Source organism: Thunnus thynnus, chromosome 9 (genome assembly GCF_963924715.1).
Source record: "Thunnus thynnus chromosome 9, fThuThy2.1, whole genome shotgun sequence".
NCBI lineage: Eukaryota > Metazoa > Chordata > Actinopteri > Scombriformes > Scombridae > Thunnus > Thunnus thynnus.
The window spans coordinates 27,464,437-27,486,392 of NC_089525.1; the positions used below are offsets into that span (position 1 = coordinate 27,464,437).

Consider the following 21,956-nt stretch of genomic DNA (forward strand, 5'->3'; position numbering starts at 1 on the left):
GAAAGGTATAGCCGGCTTTCTCCCCTGAGAAAGTGACAGAATTGTACCGTACAGTATTTAGGTCAAACATAACTGTCTTCTTATGGCTTAGTGGGTCAATGAGCATAAATGGCCTGTAAAGCTAGCTTGAAAGTCCAGTGGGAATTCAAAAGGAAAATCCTATAGGCCTTTATTTTGAACTATAGGCAACTCATCTAAGCCTGTCAGTGGTGCTCATAAGCAGATGGTGCGGTGCAGTCCCACAGCCTCTCATTAAAAACTACTTCTCTCCATGCCCATAAAAAGACTACACACACCGTGATTCTACAGTAACTTGATTAAGACTTTCTGTATGAAAGCTATTACAAATTAAATTGTGGAAAAACATTTAGAGTCTAGATGGAACAACAGGTAGTCCCCAATAAATCTGAGAAAAGTGCAGTGCGCCGCAGCGTTCACCATTTCTCTGTACAGATGTGACGAGTTATTAAAAGTGTAACCCAGGCCCAGGGGGTGGTGTGTAATTTTAGAATTAATATACAGTTTAGAGCTTGGTGTTTGCACCCTCTGAATTATTCAAATGTACTTCTGCTATGCGCTTGGGTCTGGTGGGGCTAAGGCAGCTGCTATGCATACAAATTAATATATTATGTCAGTATATGAAAGAATGGGAGACGACAAAGATTAGGGAAACATAAACACTGGTGCCAGGCAACAAAACAAGATGTTTGCTCTTGTGCGAGTTCAAACCTGAAAGGCTATACCATACTAATGGGAATAGTCTAGGTTGTTCAACTTGTTATTTAAGGGTGATATTGCAGTCTATCTGTGGGGAAATCTTACTTCATTGGCCGTATTTACATGCATGAAGAAGTCTGCAGGTCACAAGGTTACCCAACAAACCTAAACAACACATGTCCTCCAGTTATTAGAATTCTGATTAAGCACTATATTAGCATTATAGGCATGTTAAAAATATCAACAAAAACATGATAACAAGCAGTAAGAACTTTTTTTGATGAGATGTGAAATTGTCACCACAGGCAACATTTCAATGTCGTGGTACACATTAGATCTTGATTCTTTTTTTTTTTTTTAAGTATGCAAATGTGTTATGCAAGCTCAAATACAATAACATGTAAACACATCTCTAGAGGGTTTTCAAAAAGAAAAAATAGATCAGAAAGGAAGAATCTGGCTTTTTATCATGGACTTCAAACAGTTAAAAACATGGTAACTATCCATCTTGTTTTGAAATGGTTTCAGTCAACTTAAATTGATTGAAATATCTTGTACGAAAGACTAACACATAGGAAAACTTTTGACTATTTTACTCTCAGAACCAACAAAGTCAAACAACAAACTGAACCTCTTGAACAAAAGATGCTAAAAAGCTGTTTGTCAAGTCGTTGAAATGGGTTTTGCTTGCTGTGATCGTTCCTCCTCTTCACGTTGGCTTAGAAAAACTGAATCTATCCTACTAGGGATGTTAATGAAATATAATTGGAATTCTATTTTAAAATATCAATTTTATCTTTTGTCATCTCCAGTGAGTGATAATCCTGTTAAAGTTGCATTCTGCAAATTCAGACTAAAGCAAAGATCTTGGAGGATCAAGTGTCACATTTGTGTTTCCCCTCATTGTTGTTAGTATGCAGTGAAAACATCATTGACCAACCAGGTAATGTGAACATAAATGCATTATTTACTGAAGTGATGAGGTAATACGGTTGTTGGCACCGTCAACTGGGCAGGTGTGACCTGACAAACCTGATCAACGTCTCTTTCCAGGTACAGCAAATGTGCCATTTCTAGTGTTTCACCACACACAACCATACTTGTACAGATGGATATAATTATGTTAACTGTAAAAAAACATTACAGATTTCAGGTTAGAATAATTTTTAGATATTGACTGTATTTACAAATATTCAGAAAGTGTAATTACAAGAAACATATTTTAAAATACTGTTCTTGAACTCTGAACATATTTTTTTTATCGTGTTTTAAGCAAAACATAAACAAACTCACCATTTTTTTTAAATTGGTGGTTTACAACAATGAACATAGTCTGTAAACAGCAGTAATAATGTTTTTATATGTAATGAGGATGGTAAGATTATTTCCAAAGGTTCCATCAGGTATTTCAGTCTATTTATTCCATAAAATTGCATTTCACCAGCACCCCAAGGTCTTGCTGCAGCCTGAATAACAAGCTCTGTTAGTGCTGTGTGTCACACGCTCGTACTGGGACTCCAATTACAGAACATCCTGGAAAACAGCTGGCATTTGTCTCTTTGTCTCTTCTGTGGTGACATTCAGTTAAAGTTTATAGGGTGCTGCATTCCCTCTGTTTATAATTATTATTTTTTTGTTTTCTCATCCACAGTAAATGTAGGAATATAATATCTATCCATCCATTTTCTAAACTGCTCATCTCGTTCAGGGTTGCGGCACATAGTAAGTGAAAGATTGGGTGAGGTAAACCCTGGACAGGTCTCCAGCCTATCACAGGGATGGAAATGGAACAGTCTCAGACAATTGAACACGTTATTAAGTATGTATGAATATAGATCACGCCTGAGAGGAAATTCACTACAGACTAACAGACTAAAAAATAAAAAAAAACGTACTAAATCCCTGCCTATTCTCCGCCAGGAATTAGTTTGCACTTTTTTGTAAATATGAACTGAATTGCTGTAGAGCTGCTCATGTGTCTCCTCTCATTTGCACTTGCTAGATATCCCTTTAAAATGTAGGTGGTGACGTAGCTTGTAAAACTGAAGTTTTAATGCTAAATTGACCTCAGTTGTGTAATAATGAGAAGCCTCCAATGTAAGAAGTGATGCTTGAATTATTTATGATTTTCTCTACAGTTTGCTTGCCTACTCGTTATCGGGGCCGGAAATGAGTTTGCTGAAAACTGGCCAAAGTGAGATCTCCCCTCTCGGCTTACAGAGCATGGCGCATTAAAGTGAATCACAGCAGACAGCTGGGGCCGCCCTTTATGGTAATGCACCCTCTACAATTACTGCTTCGACCTTCCCTGGTGAAGAAAAATGGGGAGACGTCCATTTAGCGGCCCTTTCAAACACTTAGTGGCAGACATGTTGTGCAGCAGGACCACCTTTTGCCTGACATTGACTCTTGTTTAGAGGAGACACAGAAGACATTAGAAAGGTGACAGGTTGACAGATGAGATGCATCTGTCAAACAGCAAGAGGACCATGGCGCATTAATGCATCGACACTGCCCTATACCGCAATGGTAGATGAAGCTGGTTGGAGACAATGGTGTCAACTGCAGATGGAACTAATGTTTATCTTCATCATAGGTGACTTTATCATTTACTTTGTTTAATTCATTGATTGAGCGTTTATAAAAAGGACAACAAACTGTTAGAAAAGAAAAAGAAAAGCAGGAAATGCTCACATTTAAGAGGCTGGAACCAGTGACTATAATTTTGCTGAAAAATGACTTCTCTCAATCAAACCATTGATTGTTTTAGCACTAGTGGGAGTGGAGATATTTACTCCATTTAAAAGTTGATGTGGATAAGAAGTGAACTGAGGCTGATTAATCCAGAGAAAATATAAATTAAGCAAAACTAAATTCTTAAGCAAAATATTTAGTCCTTAAATGGGAATATTTGCTGATTTTCTTAGATATTTTCTTATGATAGTAAACTGTATTTCTTTGACTTTTAGACTGTTGGCTGAACAAAAGACATTTAAATATGCCAAATTGGTCTCTGAGAAATAGTAATTTTCACTTCTTTTTTTCTGACATACATTCAATTATTCAAGAAAATAATTGGCAGATAAATCAACTATAAAAATAATTGTTAGTTGCAGCCCTAATGCAGATTCCCCCTTACAGTAAAAATGTTTTAGTCTTTAGTTTGGAATATGTAATTTTAGCAGAATAATGCTCATTCAGTCTAAAAAGCATTTTGACCTACATAAAGAAGCATTACAATAGTTCAGTGAGAAGTTGATTCATACACTGCTTACTTCCTAGTAATGCTCTCTCTTAAGCTCTGCAGCCTCCTCCTGTATTAGCATTTAGGACTTCTGTGAATTCATAATGTCTGTACATGTTGATATAAGTTTACAGTTCATTAATTGTTGTGTATTTCGGGCTCAACCCTTGGTCTTGTGTAAGCTTAGAGACAACCTGGGTCACATGACCACAGATTTGTTTTTGGAGTATCACAGGAAAAGAGGCCCACCACCAAACTCAACTGCATATCATTGTTGCAATAAATGGTTAATACATAGAAGTGCCCTGACTGAATTTTATGAAGTTACGGTTAAAGATTAGGCTCTGAAACATTTTTAAGTGGCTGAATCCTAACGGTACGAAATGTTTTTGTTAGAGTTGAGAGTTCATCCATCTCTCTTTGGCACTAAAGGAAAATGAACCATCCAAAACTGCAAACTCTACTTTTAACTTTTCACACAGCTTGTGGTAGGGAGATATGTTTCTTTTGGTTTTTTTATGCATTGAACACACTATGAGAATTTAAAGACATCTTGCCTCAAAACTTAATCAAACCAGCTGTAGAAATGATATGAAATCACAGTACCACAGTAACTACCAACCCCTACTGATGCTGATACAGCTTTCACATGATGCTCTAAAACATATTCAGATCTATATTTCTAGCTTTAAACTAAAACATACCTCTTTCAACAACGTTGTATCAAATATGAACAGTGAAATATGAAACCTACTTGAACAACAGATGGTGGATATATAGTATATTCTTTGAAGCTTCATGTAAAAATCATTGTTGAAGTCAGTTCTCTTCCCCATGCTCTTTCTCTGGCTTGTTTCAAACCCCTGTGGATCATTACCCACCATGAAGTTGAAGATACATTTCCTAATACTATTTTTCACACACACATATACTGTACACACATGCACACACAGCTCTTGGTCAATGCATAATTGAGGATTCTCCTATAATATGATATTGATGTTAAGGTGCGGGGTGGCATGAACCCCAGTTACTGTATATTTTGTCTTTACTAGTTTGGTCATGATTCACACATTACATCTGCCATGAAACAATGTGTCTCTCTACAATCTACACTTTGTCCACATGGGAGTTGACGGGCATGCTTTTTGTTTTTTTCCATTCACAGTTTTTAAAAGTAGCTGGTAAAAGGAAAAACATCTAAAACACTAGCCACAGCATCAGAACATGCTTGGTTGACTGTGTAAATACATGATTATCAAGTGAGATCTCCTTGTCTGAACAAACTAGTTGAAAGAGGAGATGATAGAGTGTTAGGTTTGGTAATGGCTTTCCTAGTGTGAAGTTTTGTTAAAAGTACTCTCTGTATCTGGTGTTTTCTGGTGCTTTCCATTAAAAATATCACAGGTAGTCAAAAAGATCACAACAAAGATATGGTTCAGCCATGCTGTGGCCTCCCCGTGAGAACAATCTTAAACCTAACCTTCATGATGTACAATACTGGTTGGTAACATTGCATGTTATTGGAAAGGAAGGGAAAGAACAGTTGAAAGAATGAACAAATGGAAACTTACCCTTTATCCTTAAGCTCTCAGGGATCCCATCCTGCTGGAACAAAAACAAGAAGAAAATAGGGAAGAGATCACAGTTATAATAAACCACACAAGCACAGCATCAGCAATATGACATGAAAGCTTTTTTCCATTTAGCTGAATAAGTGAGATCCTTGGGGCTACTGCAATAGAAATGGAGTTCTATAGACACCTTTAATACATTAGCCAATTCTCTCTGCGAAATGTTCAATTGAGTTCACATATCAACGAAGGCGTGATGTTAAGGTCCAAGGATTTCACTCTGACGGCAAAAAATTGTCTGAGGCAATGTAGTGTTGCCTGTTTGAATGGCGATTAATGATGCATTGATAAGTCAAACATTAATGTGCCATTACGTTAAGTGGTCATTTGCTTCACTCGCATGTACAATGATAAACCCTTCAACTCGTTACCATAGTCACTTCCCCATTGGTTTTATTTTATGCAGATATTGTGAGATAATTTTTTTTTTTTTCCCTGTGCTTCTTTAGGGATCTCCTTGTTGCTATGCTGTTTTCCAACATGTGATTTATTACATCTAGATTATGCAATCTAATTTTTTTTTCTATATATTTCCCTCTTTCTTTCTTTCTTGTTAAGACTGGATGTCAACATACACTTTTAGTGGTGTCTTGCATCATTTAAACAAATTAGCAGGTCATATTTGTCCTCATTCATGTTTTATCACGGCAAACCAAAATATAACTGAACTGTATATGACAGAAAACATAAATAGTGGAGTCACTCAGGGACGAAAATCACAGTGTAGAGACATATAAAGAAGAGCAAATAACCATGACCCCTTCAGTGGGTGCACTATAAAATCAGCTGCATTTAAAGCAAGCATAGTGATGATGAGTGTAGAAAATGCTGTTATCAGGACTACTATTCTGAGTAGCTGCTCTCCACAAACCATGAATATGAAAGAAAGAGGCATAAATATTTGATTTCTCTACAGTGAAATCTGCATAGCTCATCCTTCTCATTCTTGTACAGAAAATTCTGACTCTTTTTCTACCAGCTCGAGCAGGGTGATGTTATGGAAAAGATGCATTATGCAACAGGTCTACAGTCAATAATTAACAGTGGTACCTGACTACCTACTGAAAATAGCAGATACACGCTTACCCAATTCCTGGATGTGTGCTGAAAATCTGCATATTGTACATGTTCTTGTTAAAACATGCTCAATTGAATTTAAGTCAATTAATGTAGCATGTGAAACATTTAAAGCATTTTACACATACAAGGATAATTGTGTCCAATAAATCTCACTAGTAAAAAGGATTGTAACTGCAGGAAATCATTTATTTTACGTATCATAGTTCCATTTGCTTTTTAAGTTAGTGTAATGTATAGTCATCCATGATATTAGTTATCATCTGTCCCATTATCTCCATATTGTCATTCCGATACTTTCACAAAGACTGTACTGACTCTGCACTCATAACTGCTGTTGCTAATGAGACCCTCATCAGAGGAAATAACACCCACATGAGCAATAACGCACTTTTAATAAGTCCTAAGTTGAATGTATGGTAGAGGCTTCCTGTGGTAACCACGCTGCTGTTAAATACAACCATAACAAATAAATACTACAACATCAATTGTAGCAGCTGTGGCTCAGATGGTAGAGCGGGTTGTCCCCTAATCGGAAGATCGGCGGTTTGATTCTCAGCTCCTCTAGTTAGCATGTTGAAGTGTCCTTGGGCAAGATACTGAACCCCAAATTGCTCCTTATGGCTGTGCCATCAGTTTGTGAATGATTAGATTCCCTCTGATGGGCAGGTTGGGACCTTGCATGGTAGCCCCTGCCATCAGCGTATGAGTGTGAATGGGTGAATGTGACTCGTAGTGTAAAAAGCACTTTGAGTGGTTGGAAGACTAGAAAGGCACTATACTAGTACAGACCATTTACCATTTACCATTCAATTATAGTAACATCTACTTTGACAAAATTGTAGGAAACAAGCAACACTAATAAAAGAATAACTGCCTGCTGTGAAGATTTACAATATTTACATTCTGTGTGATACTGTAATTAGATGCTAAGGTGACTTCCTCATATTGCAGCTCAAATTGCAGCAAATGTTTGGTGTGCACAGATCAATAATATAAATTATGGATGAACCATTTCATATGCAACCTTAGAACCAGTGACAACTTTTTTACATTTGTTGTCTGGCTATACTGTCATCTAACTCCATTTATTTTGATGTTAACATCAGTTGAAATGATGTTATGACACAATAAACTAAAAGGCAACCAAGTTAAACATCACGATCTGCTAAAAAGCTGTCCCTTTACATCATCTACCTGGATGTTTTACAAAACATTGTTGACTGGCGACCCAGTTGGCACAGAAACACCTGTGGCTCTCTGATATTCTTGGTATCTCCCCTACCCTCTAGAGGAGGTGACATTTAGAATTGCACTACAGGTAGGGAAGATATCAAATGGAGCTGATTTGCATATGGCAGACAGTGTTCACACTTCATTTGTTTGAAGAGAGTGATTTCCCCAGAGCCGCTGGCAGGCCTGTCTCTGCTGCCCTGAGACTCTGGGGACAGTGAAGCACCCAGCTGTACAACCCGTGGTTCATCTGCCCCTGTCACAGCTAGCTGGCTGATCGCCCACATCTCTCTCTCTCTCTCTCTGGCTTTATCTCTTAACCCACCTCACTCCACCAACACCACCCTCTTCCTTGTCCTCTCTTTCTCCTGCTTCAGATATCACATCCTCCACTCCTCCGCACCATCAAATTTCAAGTACACTTCAAGATTTAAAGTAAAGCTACAAATTGCAATATACCTGTGTGGCAAATGAGCAGAATACACAGTACAATACCCTAACTGGGAGGTTAGATCTATCTGTTTGGCCTTTTTCAGACCAATTTCACTGCTCCCTCATTGGTTTCAATATTACCACTGCCTTGGGACAACAGAGGTGCTGATGCAGTCAACTCAAGGGAGAAAAACTGGCTCTACTATTGCCACGGCACAATTCAACATCATCCAGCAACAAACTGCTTTGAAAAATCAAATCACAAAGCATATTCCTGGTGGATCACTTTTTAATGTGAGTACTGTAATTCTACTTTACAATCATTAACAAAGAGGATAAATTACTGATACCATGAAAACTTTTCAACCCCTTCCTCAAAGTATAATAAACAGGTGTGCAGTGTCTGATAAGTCTTCAAACTCACTGACTAAAAAGACCTTGTAGCATAAACGAAAACCTTTTCTGGGAGCCTGCAAATTTTAGTGTGGGGACAATGTCTCCTTTTGAATGTGCACACTATCCACCTTGACCTGTAGCAATACATTCACACCAACACAAACCCTTGCATTTTTTAACACTGGGCTATTTTCAGCCTGAACACCTGCCTAGATGCCTGAATTTCCCTGTTCCCTAGAAATTTGAGCATTTGCTGTGTGTTGTTTGTGGCTCATGAAAAAAAAAACTGGATTGTAGCTACAACAGAAGCTGGTGAAGCTACACAGTAAGAGTCAACATATCAATAAACAACTAGTGTAAAGTGAGTAAAAAGCCAGTGAAGAGCAAAGATAGGCATGCTGCAGAAAAGACCTTCAAAAACACAGGTTAACACCAGCATGGGCATCGACATCTTGTTATTGTTACAGTAGATTGGCTCCATACAGTGTCTGTTTCTTCAGCCCCTGTGGAGACTTTACAGAAGCTGGTTCCCTCAGCCTCAGGCTGCCTGCCATTTGAAAGTAGACAGCTCATCAAGATGAGTGACAAGGGTTGGGGCTAAAACTGACCAGCTAAGGAGGGGGAGGGTATAAATAATACTGACATTAGTCACAGTTAAGCTAAACATTGCCTATTGCAGCTTTAACTGCAGTTACTGTACATCAAGCTGTTGCTTGTGAATTTTGCAATTTATTCTTGTTATTTCTGCCATTCCCTGTCTCTTTATCTCAATCTCATTTGCCCACCCCACCTCCTACTCTTTCTCTCTCTCTCTCTGCTTATCCCCTGTTAATCTAGATTTGCCATGTGGCCAAGCCAGTGCAGGATGGATGGGGCTTTGCACACGGTTGTCCTTGCCTCCATTTTGTTTGTCCTGACATAACAGCTTGATGTCAGAGCAACAAACATTCAGAAATTGCTTTTGTCCCTCATGTCGAGTAAGCCTGGCCACTTTTCCACAAATTTCACAAATTACAAAACATCAAGCCGCTGCATCAATCATACTGTGAAACTCATCTTGAAAGAGCCTGCATGAAATAAAACTGTGTAAAATAAGATCCCCACGTAATAGAGGCTTGAGAACAGTGAACCACAGTGAGTGGTTTTCCCATTAAAACCAATTACAAATAGGGCTGCATTCTGGTGGACCTGATCTGTGTCCCATACCTGACTCCATGTGGAGGATTTCACAGTGAATTTCTGAAACAATACCATGGGAATTATGGGTAGACCATGTGACCAGCTGTTTATGGCCGAATGCCTTCTGGTGATTGAAGTCTTTGTGAGGAAAGCTTATAAGGTCGTATCCGATCCTGTTACCCTTGTCAAACACTGTCCTTCAAAGCACAGGAAAAGGCATAGCATTAACACGGCCACTGGTGTGTCACAGTTTGTGGTGGTGAACTCAAAGGCCGTGCAGCACATGTCTCTGATCTTTACATGACAAAATGAATGTACTTATGTTGTTTAGAAATTATTTTTGTACTATCATGTTCTTCATTAATGATGAACATGAAAGGAATTTTATCAAAAATGCGAAGCAATCTAGATTTAACTTTACATTTAATAGCTGTCATTTTGTAACTAGGGACTTTTCCTTTAAAAGTACCAAAAGAATACATTTTTGAGCTGTCAACTATGTTCTAAAACTTGGTATTGCTTTTCTACAATATCTCATTTTGAAACAACTGTTCTTTAACGCTGCTCACTCAACTGTATTGACAGGTGCTGACCTGAGTCTCTCTGCAATCTAGCCAACAGCGGAGAAAATTCTCTAGACAACAAAAAGGCCTATGACATATTTTGGAAAAGGGCTTGCAATGTGGCTATTTTTCACCACGGGGCTGTAAATTTCCACAGCCTCGTTTGACAGGCGGATAGATGAGCAGAGTTTACTTCTGTCCTCTCACAAGACGAATTGTAATGGTATGCAGATGCTGTAATGACATTCCTCTGCGATGTAATCACTGGGCCTGGCACATTAATTTCATTGGAGTGGAAGAGCACATACATCATTTTTGTAGCCCCTCGTCAAATTCCTGCTACATGTGGACATACATTACTTTAATTATTAAAGTCACTCTGGTGCCAAACTAGAGCAATAAAAAGAGAAAATCAGAGCTAGTTAGTTTTAAAACGCAAAACTATATATACTCTGTTTCAAACAACAGAAGGTGAAGCACTATACAAACCATTTTCAAAAAGTGCTGTTGAAATAAAACTACTTTAAGAGGGTATGTTTGCTTCATTAAAATGCTATGAAATTACAATGAAGAGCGTTTACTACACTCTCAGCGCAGTGCAACAGAGAATAATGTGAAACCAGGGATTCTTGGGACTGTGTTGTCACAGTGTCTCTTAACATACCTCTGAAATGTCACAAGGTTAAAGAAAAAACTCTCCAAATGTATTTGTCAAGATGCTTTAGCTACTACAATAATGCAAAGAATAATGATTAAGAGCACAGTATACCAACATGTATTCCATTAACAATTAAATGGTTAGTACAGCCAAATCACAGATTTTGAGATACAGTATATGCCTCTGAAAAGTGTTCCACTACAATTGAGAATGATTTTTGTCTTTTCAAAGAAAATGTCCCAGTCACTTAAGATAATCCCAATGATTTAATTGCCTACCACTCTTCAACAATTGAAGCAATACTCATTTTTTACTTGTTTTCCAAATTTCTAAACAAACCTAGTAATCCGATTTTAATCAGAGCGCTCCATCCTACCTAACTGAGACCCTGCAGAGTCACCATACTTTCCTGGATACAAATTATAGGTAGCACGACACTATTCTGCCAAGATCAGTTACACTTGGTGCAGAATCGCTCTATCTACCAACAAAATCCTACACCTAAGGGTGTGAATAAAGGCTAAGGAAAGCTACATTTCACCCTCGAGACTTCAAAGCATTTCCTGTACAAGATGAAACTGTGAGACACTGTAATCTGGAAAACTTCAGTTTTTCTTGCTTCTGCTCAGCCCAGGATGAGTAGGATCTGGAGAAAAGTCAACACAAGACAACGCTGCATAACCATGCCTCACTAGAGATAAGGTATAAAACAGTGATGTGTTCCTTTATGAACAAAATCCAAAACCAAGCACAGGTGGACGTTGGATCGTTTGCCTCTGTTCCCTTTGGTATAAAGCTTTGCAGCCTGGCAAAAGTGCTATCTTTGCAGTTTTCTGGGATCATATTACAGGATTCTTGGGTATTGAAGTTTCTCTTTATTTCCTTAACACACACAACGTCCAGATAGTTATGACTAAAAAAGAAGCCAAACTCTTGTATAGTTGTTATCTGCAGTCCACATGTTTAGAAAGCATCTCTGAACAAATCCTCTGCAGAAGGTCAGAAACTGTTTGACCATTGTGTCGATTCAACAGCTTTGCATGACTACCAGCTCCTCGCTCAACTCTGACACAGTCCAATGACGTTCTTACCATCTGTTCCCTCTGTCTCTCTCTCCATCTCCCTCTCTTTCTAGCATCTCTCACCCCACCCACCCTTTTGTGCCAGCGTCTTTGCCATGCAGACGTGACTAAAGCTGACTGAAACAAATTTAAAATGCAGTATTTAGTCAAGATGACTGCTTTGATGTAAAAGGGAACATACAACCATTTATTCTTCATTGTCACTGTTAATTTTTATCTTGGATTGGATAGAGAGGAGAAGTGTTTCTTTGTGAACAGAACTACAAAAAGGGCTTATGGGAAATGTGTACTGAAAGACCACAATCCAATTAATGCCTCTTGACAAAACACTTTGCTTTCCCCAATTCCCTGTCTACCAAAACAATTTCTTTCCCTGTCTGGCTTTTATTGATCATTCTCTGCTACTCTGGCATTTTGCAACCATATTAGAGAAAAAAAAACTAGTAGACTACTAGTTTAGAAGAAACAAAATGTAAGTTGTTCCTTGAGATGCTGCAAGAGAGATTAATAAAAGCTGCAGATGTTGCTTGTGGGGCCTGCCCTGTATCACTGAGTCAATATGCATTCAATTACATCTTTTAATTTAAACGTTCATGCGAACATCCTCACTTCATTCAAAGCTTGTCTTTATCTTTGCTCAGCTGTGCCTTGCATTAATCCGATGTTGTCTTTGAAAAGACAGTCCCTTGGCACAGGGAGGGATAATGATTCATCAAGTATTTTTCGGTGAGCAGAAAAACAACAACCACAGGAGAGACATCTGATGAAGGAAGAAAGTGCCACTGTAAAAAGTTTCGTACTTGGCAAGAGCACATAGTCCTCTTGTTACGGAAAGCAAATGAAAAAAGGCGGCGATCAATACCTTGTGTCGGAATCTCACGACTGGTCGATAGGGCGGCGACCCAAATCCCTCCTTGTTGGGTCTCCCGTCGGCGCTGAGAACAGCGAGCCCCAACAGTAAAATTGCCGCCGACCACCATCTGGCTGTCTTCATTGGTCTTTTCCTGTCAAAAACCAAACAAGAATGGTGAGTGCTCCTCTCCAACACTCTGGAGGTTCAATGCCCGTTGGCTACAACAATACATCAAGTCTGCTGTAATTAGTGTAGACAATGGGAACCGCAAAACTGTCGCTGATTTAAACCAAAGCTATCAATACGTGCCCCACACTTAGAGGGGAGATTAGATCTGCTTTTGAATCAATTAAGGGGAAATAGACGTCATGAGAAAATCAAGATAGAGAAGACAAAGAGCCAATATATTAAGGCAATTAAAGTGAGGGCTTTGGATTAATTAGGCTGAGTGTCTAGGTCAAGCAACTGTGATGTAGCAGGAAGATTACATCTTAAACAGTTTCCTCACACCCTCGCAGAGATGCAGCCCAAATATATTTATTTAAAGGAGTGACAATATTCACTTTTCACCCCCAATATAATTGCATTTTCAATTATTCATTATGCTGTATAAAAGAACACGTCTGACCTTTTGCATTGACATGAATTAAATAAAATAGCATTTGTAAGGAAAGAAAACATGCCCTGTGAAAATATCTGTGTCCCAGAAACAGCAATGTTTAAGGAAGTAAAAACGCAGGAGATACATAGAGAGGAGGATATGTGTTAGCCAAGGTTCTCATACTGCCTAACACAAGATGTAACACACACACAAACACAGTACACGAACACATGCACACAAGCTTATGTTAAAATCTGACACGCATTTCGTCCTTCTTATTTTTATCCCTTGTCTTTATCTGTATTTATGCTCTCGCTTCTTTGTACAGCACGCTGCAAAAATCCCCTTTGTTAGAAGCGCTTTATAAATAAATTTGACTCGACTTGACTTGTTGATTTTCACAAGCAAACACTGAGCTTTACTTTATAAGCCGTCTCAAGCCACCAGTGCCTGTTCATCATCCTCCAGCAAAGGGAGATGACTGACAGCAGGATGGTGACCTTGCTTCCTTGTTCTTCTAGAGTGACACAGAGTCAGACAACAATGGCACTGTTGTGGCAGCTCTGCAGGCCCACATGCTATTCACTGGAGGTCAGGGGGTCATGTCAGCAGAGCAGCATGTCACTGTGATGTGCCAGGCGAAGAGAGAGTATTGAAACTTATTTCTGTGACTTTATATGACTTTTATTGAGCCTGACCTCCCAAGAAAAATGACACAATAGGTCATAATGTCAGTCGCCAAAAATGACCTATTATTATGTTTGAGTGTCAGACGCCATCTAACAGCACCTGGAGCAGTGGTGCAGTTCCAGTGACGTCATATAAGGTGACAAATTTCCATATTCGGAGGTGGGGGGTGAGACGGCTGGTTAGGTCCTAACCTGCAAAAAGAGGATTTAGTGGACTTTGCTAGAGGAGATCACTGTTTGCTTCTCATTTCCAACCATGAGTGTCACGTTTACAACCGCAAGTCGGGACAGTTTTTTAAAACCATAAACCGTGTTGCTATGACGACGAACGTTAGTAACTTTAACCCACACCACATTTCAAGTGATCGTTTTACCCTAAACCATGATCTTTCCCTAACCCTAACCAAGTGATTTTTGTGCCTAAACCTAACCAGACCTTAACCACAGCTTTGTTAAACTATAAAACTTAATTATTTTTAACAGTGATTTGAAAAATGATGTTGTCCTGCCTACTGATAGAGGTGCCTGACTAGAAAACGGTCCTATGGATCATAGTGAAAATGCTCCTATGGGTCTTCTAGAGTGCATGGTCAAACGACCTGTGGTCATTTAATAATTATATGTTTTATTTATATTATTATTATTTAATAATTAATTTGGAGGACTTGTTGCTTTTATTGCCTTCCTGAGCAGCCAACAGACACCTACAGATTTCCTTCACATTTTCAGCTTTCAAATTCTATCCTTTTTTATTTTTATTTTTTTTGAACAGATATGAAGTATCTGGTCTGTGCACTGTATGCAACGGATGCTGATGACAATATATCTTTTTGTTTAACCCTTAGAGAAATTGGGATTTCAAGATTATGTTCATCAAACAAGCCTATTTGCCTTCAAAACAAAGCTTTTAGCCTTTGTAGATGAAATGTCTTGTCATGCAAGTTGCATACTCCTGTCAGTGTCTGTGTAGTAGGGAGGGGGCATTGAAAGTGTCTTAATAAGCCAGTAGGCAGGGAATTTTTCTTTCATACCCAAGAGCAAGTCAAGATATTCAGAAATCTCTGAACCTTGTGAAGCAATCATTAAAATGTTAGTAATGATCAACAGCCTTACCAACCCCCTGCAGACATATTACAGGCGTTTTGTGATATGGGGTACTAAAAATTGTACTTATTGCCCCTTTAATTTGATTATATTCATTTCTAAAGTCTCCGAATCCAGGTAGGAGCCTTGCTTGCAGCTGCTCCTGCTCCTCTGGTAACACAGTATTTTAGACACACTAGGTGGATTACCATATCTGCTAGCACAATCAATCAACTTCTTTGCTGCGTCCCAGTGTTAAATGGGTTATTAATGGACTAACTTTTGGTGGATGCTGTGTCAGAGACAGAGACATATGTGCAGTTTTAAGAAGTTTAACTGCGTCATACAGCACAGTTCCTCACAGACATTTAACTCATTAAAATCATTCACCGTAACACATACAAATAACTTTCCAGTTGTACTTCTACTGAATCATTAGCAATCAATCTGGAAGCTCAGAACAGTTTCTAAACTGCCAACTCTGCTGTTCTGTATTTCATTAAAGGTGCCTCATTTGCTTTTAAAATAGCAGAAATGGTCTTTATTGTTGACTGAACAATGCAAATTTAAATGGTTCCTGTACCAAATCAGAGTGCACAAAGAGATGGGGTTTTTTTTCAGTTTTTGTGAGTTAATTTTCTTGTCACTGAGTCTATTTCTTTTCATCTCGTACCGTTACCGTTACCATTACCGTTAACAGAGCTTTGGCATGATGACAGTCTACACACAGCAATGAGATGGAAACAAAATTAAAGGTAAAAGTTGGATGAAAGCTAGACTGCTATTATAACTATTGACAGGATGTAATCTGTTTGTACTGCATTATAGCGAGAGGTGTGTCGAATATTTTGTCTATCCCATTTACATCAGTGAGTGTAGACTAAAGATTAGAAACACCTCTGAGTATAATACAAAACAAAACACCTCCAAAATGAGCATAAAGTTGATTCAACACCTCTCTAAAAAGTTTTTTTTTTTTTTTTTTTGCTTGACATTATTACATTCATGAAGGTAGGATTTATTGTAGACTACATTAGTTTTAGCTAAGTGTACCTAATAAACTGGCAACTGGGTTTATCATTTATTTATCCACAATAGTTTGCTCAAAATTAAATTGTGTCTGTTTTCCTTTCCATTTAAAACCTATTCAGAATGGTTATTTTTATGTCAAGGATGTTTTGGGAGTAATAGCCTTAGACGTAAAAAGAGCAAATGTTTCTCCTGTCCTCTTCTGTAAAGAAAAGCAGTGTACATGATGTCATACACCCTGAAATATCATTATTAAATAAGAAAAGCTAAATACAGAGCTTTGTATTAGAAAAACCTCAAATCGATACTGAGCATGTTGTATGCAGCTGTACAAGTCCTTGTCTGTGAAGAATGTGTGTTGAGTAAACACTGCAACTCATGAGTCCTCTTTATTTGCCTTGAAAGCACAGGAGACAGAAACTGTCCAGAAGTTTTTCCTGGACCCCCTCAGGGAGTGTCATCATAACTTTAGCCCATGGATTTAAATCCCCCAGAGCATGTCTAAGCGTTGGCATTGACTTTCAAATGAAGTCTACCTATTTCCCACTATGTACACAATGCATCATGTCTTGACAAGCTCTCTTCCCCCAAACCCGTCTCATTCAGCAGATTTTTGCCATTCAGTGCGCTGGGCGAGGATAACAACAGAAATGTCCATACAGCCACACCTGCAGATATTATGTGTATGTGTATGCATTACCTGACTGCACCATACCGGGTATTAGTTGGGTTGAATTAATGCATGCATTGTAATTCACTATCAGCTGTCATGCATGTTTGGTAAGTCATAACTCTGGAAAATAGGAATACATAATAAAAACGTGCCATACATTTTCCCAACATTATGTTTGCTTTTCCCCCAAAAGGCCTAATTCAGGAATACTACTCTCCCACATGACTATTATATGTCAGCTTAGACTAATTCTGACTTACTGCTGATAACTCTACAATTTACAGCTTTCCAATTACAGTCAACTATAATTAAACAAAGCCCCTGAGAAATGAGGAATTCTGAATATGGCTGATGGTCCACAGGGAACATGTCCACAACTCTCACTGTAGTAGGAGCTACAGCGCAGTTTATATATTCTGAACAAGACTGAGAACATATAGCTTCAATAACCAGAACACCATCTGGCAGAAGTTTAAATATTTCAACCTTCAGCAAAAAGACAACAAACCGAACTCTGGCAGAGTGTTCAAAATGTTTTAGCAACAAAAGCCACAGCTTCTCTCAAGCATCTGTTTTGCAAGGCTACCGATCATTTCTTCCACAAAGTTTCTAACAACGTCTGAAGGGTTTTTGTATTTTTCTCTCAACAAAATTACAAGACAGGTCCTGATAAATAGTGTTTCAAATCTCAGAACTTGGAAGGGCAATTTCACTTTTCGCTTGACAACATCTATTTAGATGCACTTGAACAAAACATTATTGTTTTTAAGTTTAACTCACAGTGGTGCAGACAGAGAACAGTGTCCCATTTACACAAACAGAGTCCTATTAAAGTCAACAATTTTTTTCCAAAATGATATTCAGCTGTTTGATATCTTTAATCCTGTGCAAACATGAGATGGCAATACAAGAAGAAGAGAGAAACCCAAGCTATTGCCTACACCAGTGGTTTTGGGTTTTTGTGACCCCTTAAATTGAACACAATGACTATTTGTGACCCATCGTCACCAGTTTCATATTTCTACTGGTTGAGACTAGTCCAACTATAAAGGGATTTTTTTTCCCCTTTGTTTTATTTGAATAATTTTCAGAGCCATGAAGAAGTCAAATTAGCCAAGAAAAAAGCTGAAACAAAATTTGGAGGATGTCTGAAAAAGTAAGCACAACTTTGTGTTGCAGAAATACGATTATTTTACTTTCCTCTCCAGTTGATCATTTTACGACCCTTCAGATTTATCTTACGACCCTATGACGGGGTAGGTGGATCCAGATAATCCAGAGAAAGCTGGATTCCAAAGTCCAAATGTTTCTCACTGTATTGTATTCACTTCCACATAAAGGTAACAACATGCAAGGCTGCCACCTTCCAACTCCCCATGTTCCCAATGAGCTGTTCAACTGGAAACAGTATATGGGCACTCTGGTTGTACCATGCAGCTCCCTGGTGTGTGCTAAGCATGTGTGAATAAGGACGAGGGCAAAAAACATGCATGCTCAGTCAACTGACCGTGGACAAACAGCCACTAAAACACTCTCAGTATAAGACTTTTCAAGGTCACTGTGCTGGTTGGGTTATTCACATTAGTTATTAACACAGCGTACCAGCCCTCCTGACATTTTAACACTAAATATAACAATTTTCCTTCAGATTAGACTTGATCATCCTGTTAATTAAACTAATGAACTATTCAGTAAATAAGTAAGCGAGTTGAATGTTACATTCCAAGCACAACATGTTTTGGAAATCCTCTATTCACTATCTTTAAAACGTACAGTAGGTCATCCAGTTAATATCAGTTATTGTCTCTGAGTGTCACATTCTCTAAGACATAAATATTCCCTTTAGAAAATACACAAGGTCACATTCCTGCCACATTAGCTTATCTTATTTTTATTCTTACGCTGCCTCAGAAACAAACTGATGTCAGGTACAACTGAGAAAAACATAGCACAAAAGGCTATGAGCATGCTTGCAATCATTTAAAAATCAAAGTGTGTTCTGCAGGGTAGACAATTTTCTTTATAACAACATTATTCTGAATAGTTTGCCATTTTTCAAACTGTGTTTGGAACCTGTCAAGTGTTGAAATGACATTTGAAGCTTCATTCATCATATTCCTGTGGCAGCAACTTTTCAGCACTTTGGCAGGTATATCCTTTTTTAATACAAAATGCAGAGAGTCCGAGGAGGAAAAATAATCACTTTTTTCATTTGTTTACTGTTATTTATCCACTTTGCTGAGCATGTACGAGATTTATCTGCGATTGCCCTGCTTCAAAGTCAGCCAGTCATGCAGATTTAGATCAAGAAGCAGTCTAGTACAATCAGGAGTGTCATATAGCTGAGCTGCTTATCAAAGCTTAAATGCCTTGCTCAACAGTCCCGCTGTTGTAGATTTAGCCACAGCAGTAATTTAGCTTAAACTAAACAAAAAGAGCAACATTGATCAAAGAATTACTGCCATGATTAAAAAATGCTTTTGAGTGTGTGTGTGTGTGTTTTGTTTTTTAGCTATCAGCATGTTAATTATGTCAATCAGAGCATTTAGAAAATTCATTTTTAGAAAAACTTTTTAGTTTACATGAGTAAGAACACAACATCAGACATACAGACCTCAAGACTCTAAGCCGAGATGATAGTATAGCCAAAAGCATAAACACCTCTTACATGTAGTGAATTTTAACTTTAATATTAATGTTTTGGGAGGTTTGGCAAGATTTATGATCTGTGTGCTGGTGAGTGTACTTAGGCTGTTCATCACTCTTGTACTTACTGTATATTACTCTTATATAGCTTGACTGCTCTTAAGCATGCAGTATCAAAGGTGATTAGCATTACTCTAAAAATTAGAAAGCAAGATTTTCAAGCAACTATGGCTATAGCTGGTAGGAAACATAAATCTAAACACCTAAGTTTCATACTGTGGAAAAATGTTATATGCCAGACGACTTGTCTAGTGCAAAGTATGTTTTCACCGTGGATTTATAAATGAAATTTGCCAATGATGGTCATTTTGTTGACAGAAGTTATGAGTCTGCAGTGTATAGCCAAATGTCAACTTCAGACTAAGCAGTCTATCATACACTGGATACTAGTGATCTACAAACAACTTTATAACTTTTTTAAATTTTATGTTATGGCATATTTTATTGAGAAAACAATAAGCAATCAGCTAGCTGAGAGGTCTCCGCTCAGCCAATCAGAGGAGGCGACTCCGTGGTAGAGGCAGGGAGGGTGGGGCCTGGTTACCTAGTAACAGCTCAAACATTGTGTTGATAGGATGGCAATGCAGAAGGTTTGGATTTTAGCTGCTCTTCACGTTTCTTTTCATGCAGGACTTTCCCTTGTAATGGAATGTTTTTACATTGCTGTAATGATAGGTCTAAGTAAAGGATCTGAATATCTCTTGCACTACTGCAACAACCATACATTACATAACACTAGCGTGTGAGCACATGCAGTGCATCTCAAATCAGACAAGAGGGAAAACACAAACAAACAAAACCTAAGACAAATAAAGGGGGTAATACATTAGCACAGTATTGCCAACCTATTGTTAATTCAGAGATAATTAGCCAAATTATCATCATCCAGAGTAGCCTTTTCTCTCATTTAAAATAATGACACATAGCCTTAATAATTTAAGATGTTTTTTTTGTTCTTGCTTGTTACACATTTACGTGATTAAAAATAATTTACAAAATCAATCCTAATCAAAGTGAATGAGGCTTTGGTGCCTTTCCACTCTGATGTACGGATATGATATTTGCTCTTAATTACATCTACTGTACATTAAAATGTCAACAGAGTTAGCAAATAGCTACAGTGCACTCACCTAAAGACACTGATGCTATCACAGAGCCGTTAAAATATGCGAGTGAGGCACCAATTTTAGCCATTCGGTGATAATAAAGTTGGTTTTTGGAGGAATTTTAAAATTACAAATCCATAAAAAGGCAGGTGAATTTCCTAGCAATACTTCAGGACAATTCATGTCCAGGTCTGGCCAGCATGTGTAAGATTACACACACAAGTGAAGTTAAATTCAATCAAGGAACTCAAAGAAATCCCCCTTCTTCTTCTGCTATTTCTTTAGTTTTAATGGCAGGTTACAAACCAACATGAAAGGCCAAAATCTATTGTACCAGAGTGTGTAATAATTAATATTTTAGATGGTGCTTGTACTGTAGCACTAAGCAATACACCAAACTCAACAAACTTCTAAAGGGAGACATGTGTTTTATATAGAAAATTATCATTTTCACAACCCCAACTATCAGTGGAAGTTTTTTTTTATGCTTTTATCTTTAAAATCCATTCCCTTCAAGTTGGATGACAGTGTATTCATATATGGAAAAATATGGAATGTTTGTCAATAAAAATAAAGCTCGATTCACAGCAAACACCTCATTAAAGGGCAAGTTCACATTTTTCAAGTCTGTCTTAAAACAAGAGTCAGGTGCCAAACTTTTATTGCTGTAATCATTCCTCCTGTTCATAATGACCATTAGAAGATTGCTTCATGAAGCACTTATATAGTATGTAAGTGATGGGGCCAAAATCCATAAGCCTCCTTCTGTGCAAAAAGTATTTATCTGAAGCTAATCTGAAGCTTCAGTCATTTCAATGTTACAGTCTTCTTAGTGCCAAAGTCCATCTTTTTGTTACTATACTTCCACTGCAGCTCAACAGGGAAACACTGTCCAATGAAACACAAAAAGGGAATATTATACTAAAAATACTGTAAATGTGTGATATAACTAACTCAGACTGTTGAAGCCTCATATAAGCTTCAGATGAACTTTTAAATGC

The 21,956-nt window shown here is 38.0% G+C and overlaps 1 protein-coding gene across 1 annotated transcript in view; it reads right to left on the reverse strand.

Moving 5' to 3' along the window:
* fstl5 (follistatin-like 5) overlaps nt 1-21,956 on the reverse strand; it is a 178,020-nt gene that overhangs the window by 140,260 nt on the left and 15,804 nt on the right. The window contains exons 2-3 of the mRNA XM_067599913.1: nt 13,078-13,219; nt 5,536-5,566 (exon numbers count right to left, since the gene is read on the reverse strand). Of these exons, the coding sequence (XP_067456014.1) occupies nt 5,536-5,566; nt 13,078-13,219 (173 nt within the window). The remainder of the gene's footprint in view (nt 1-5,535; nt 5,567-13,077; nt 13,220-21,956) is intronic.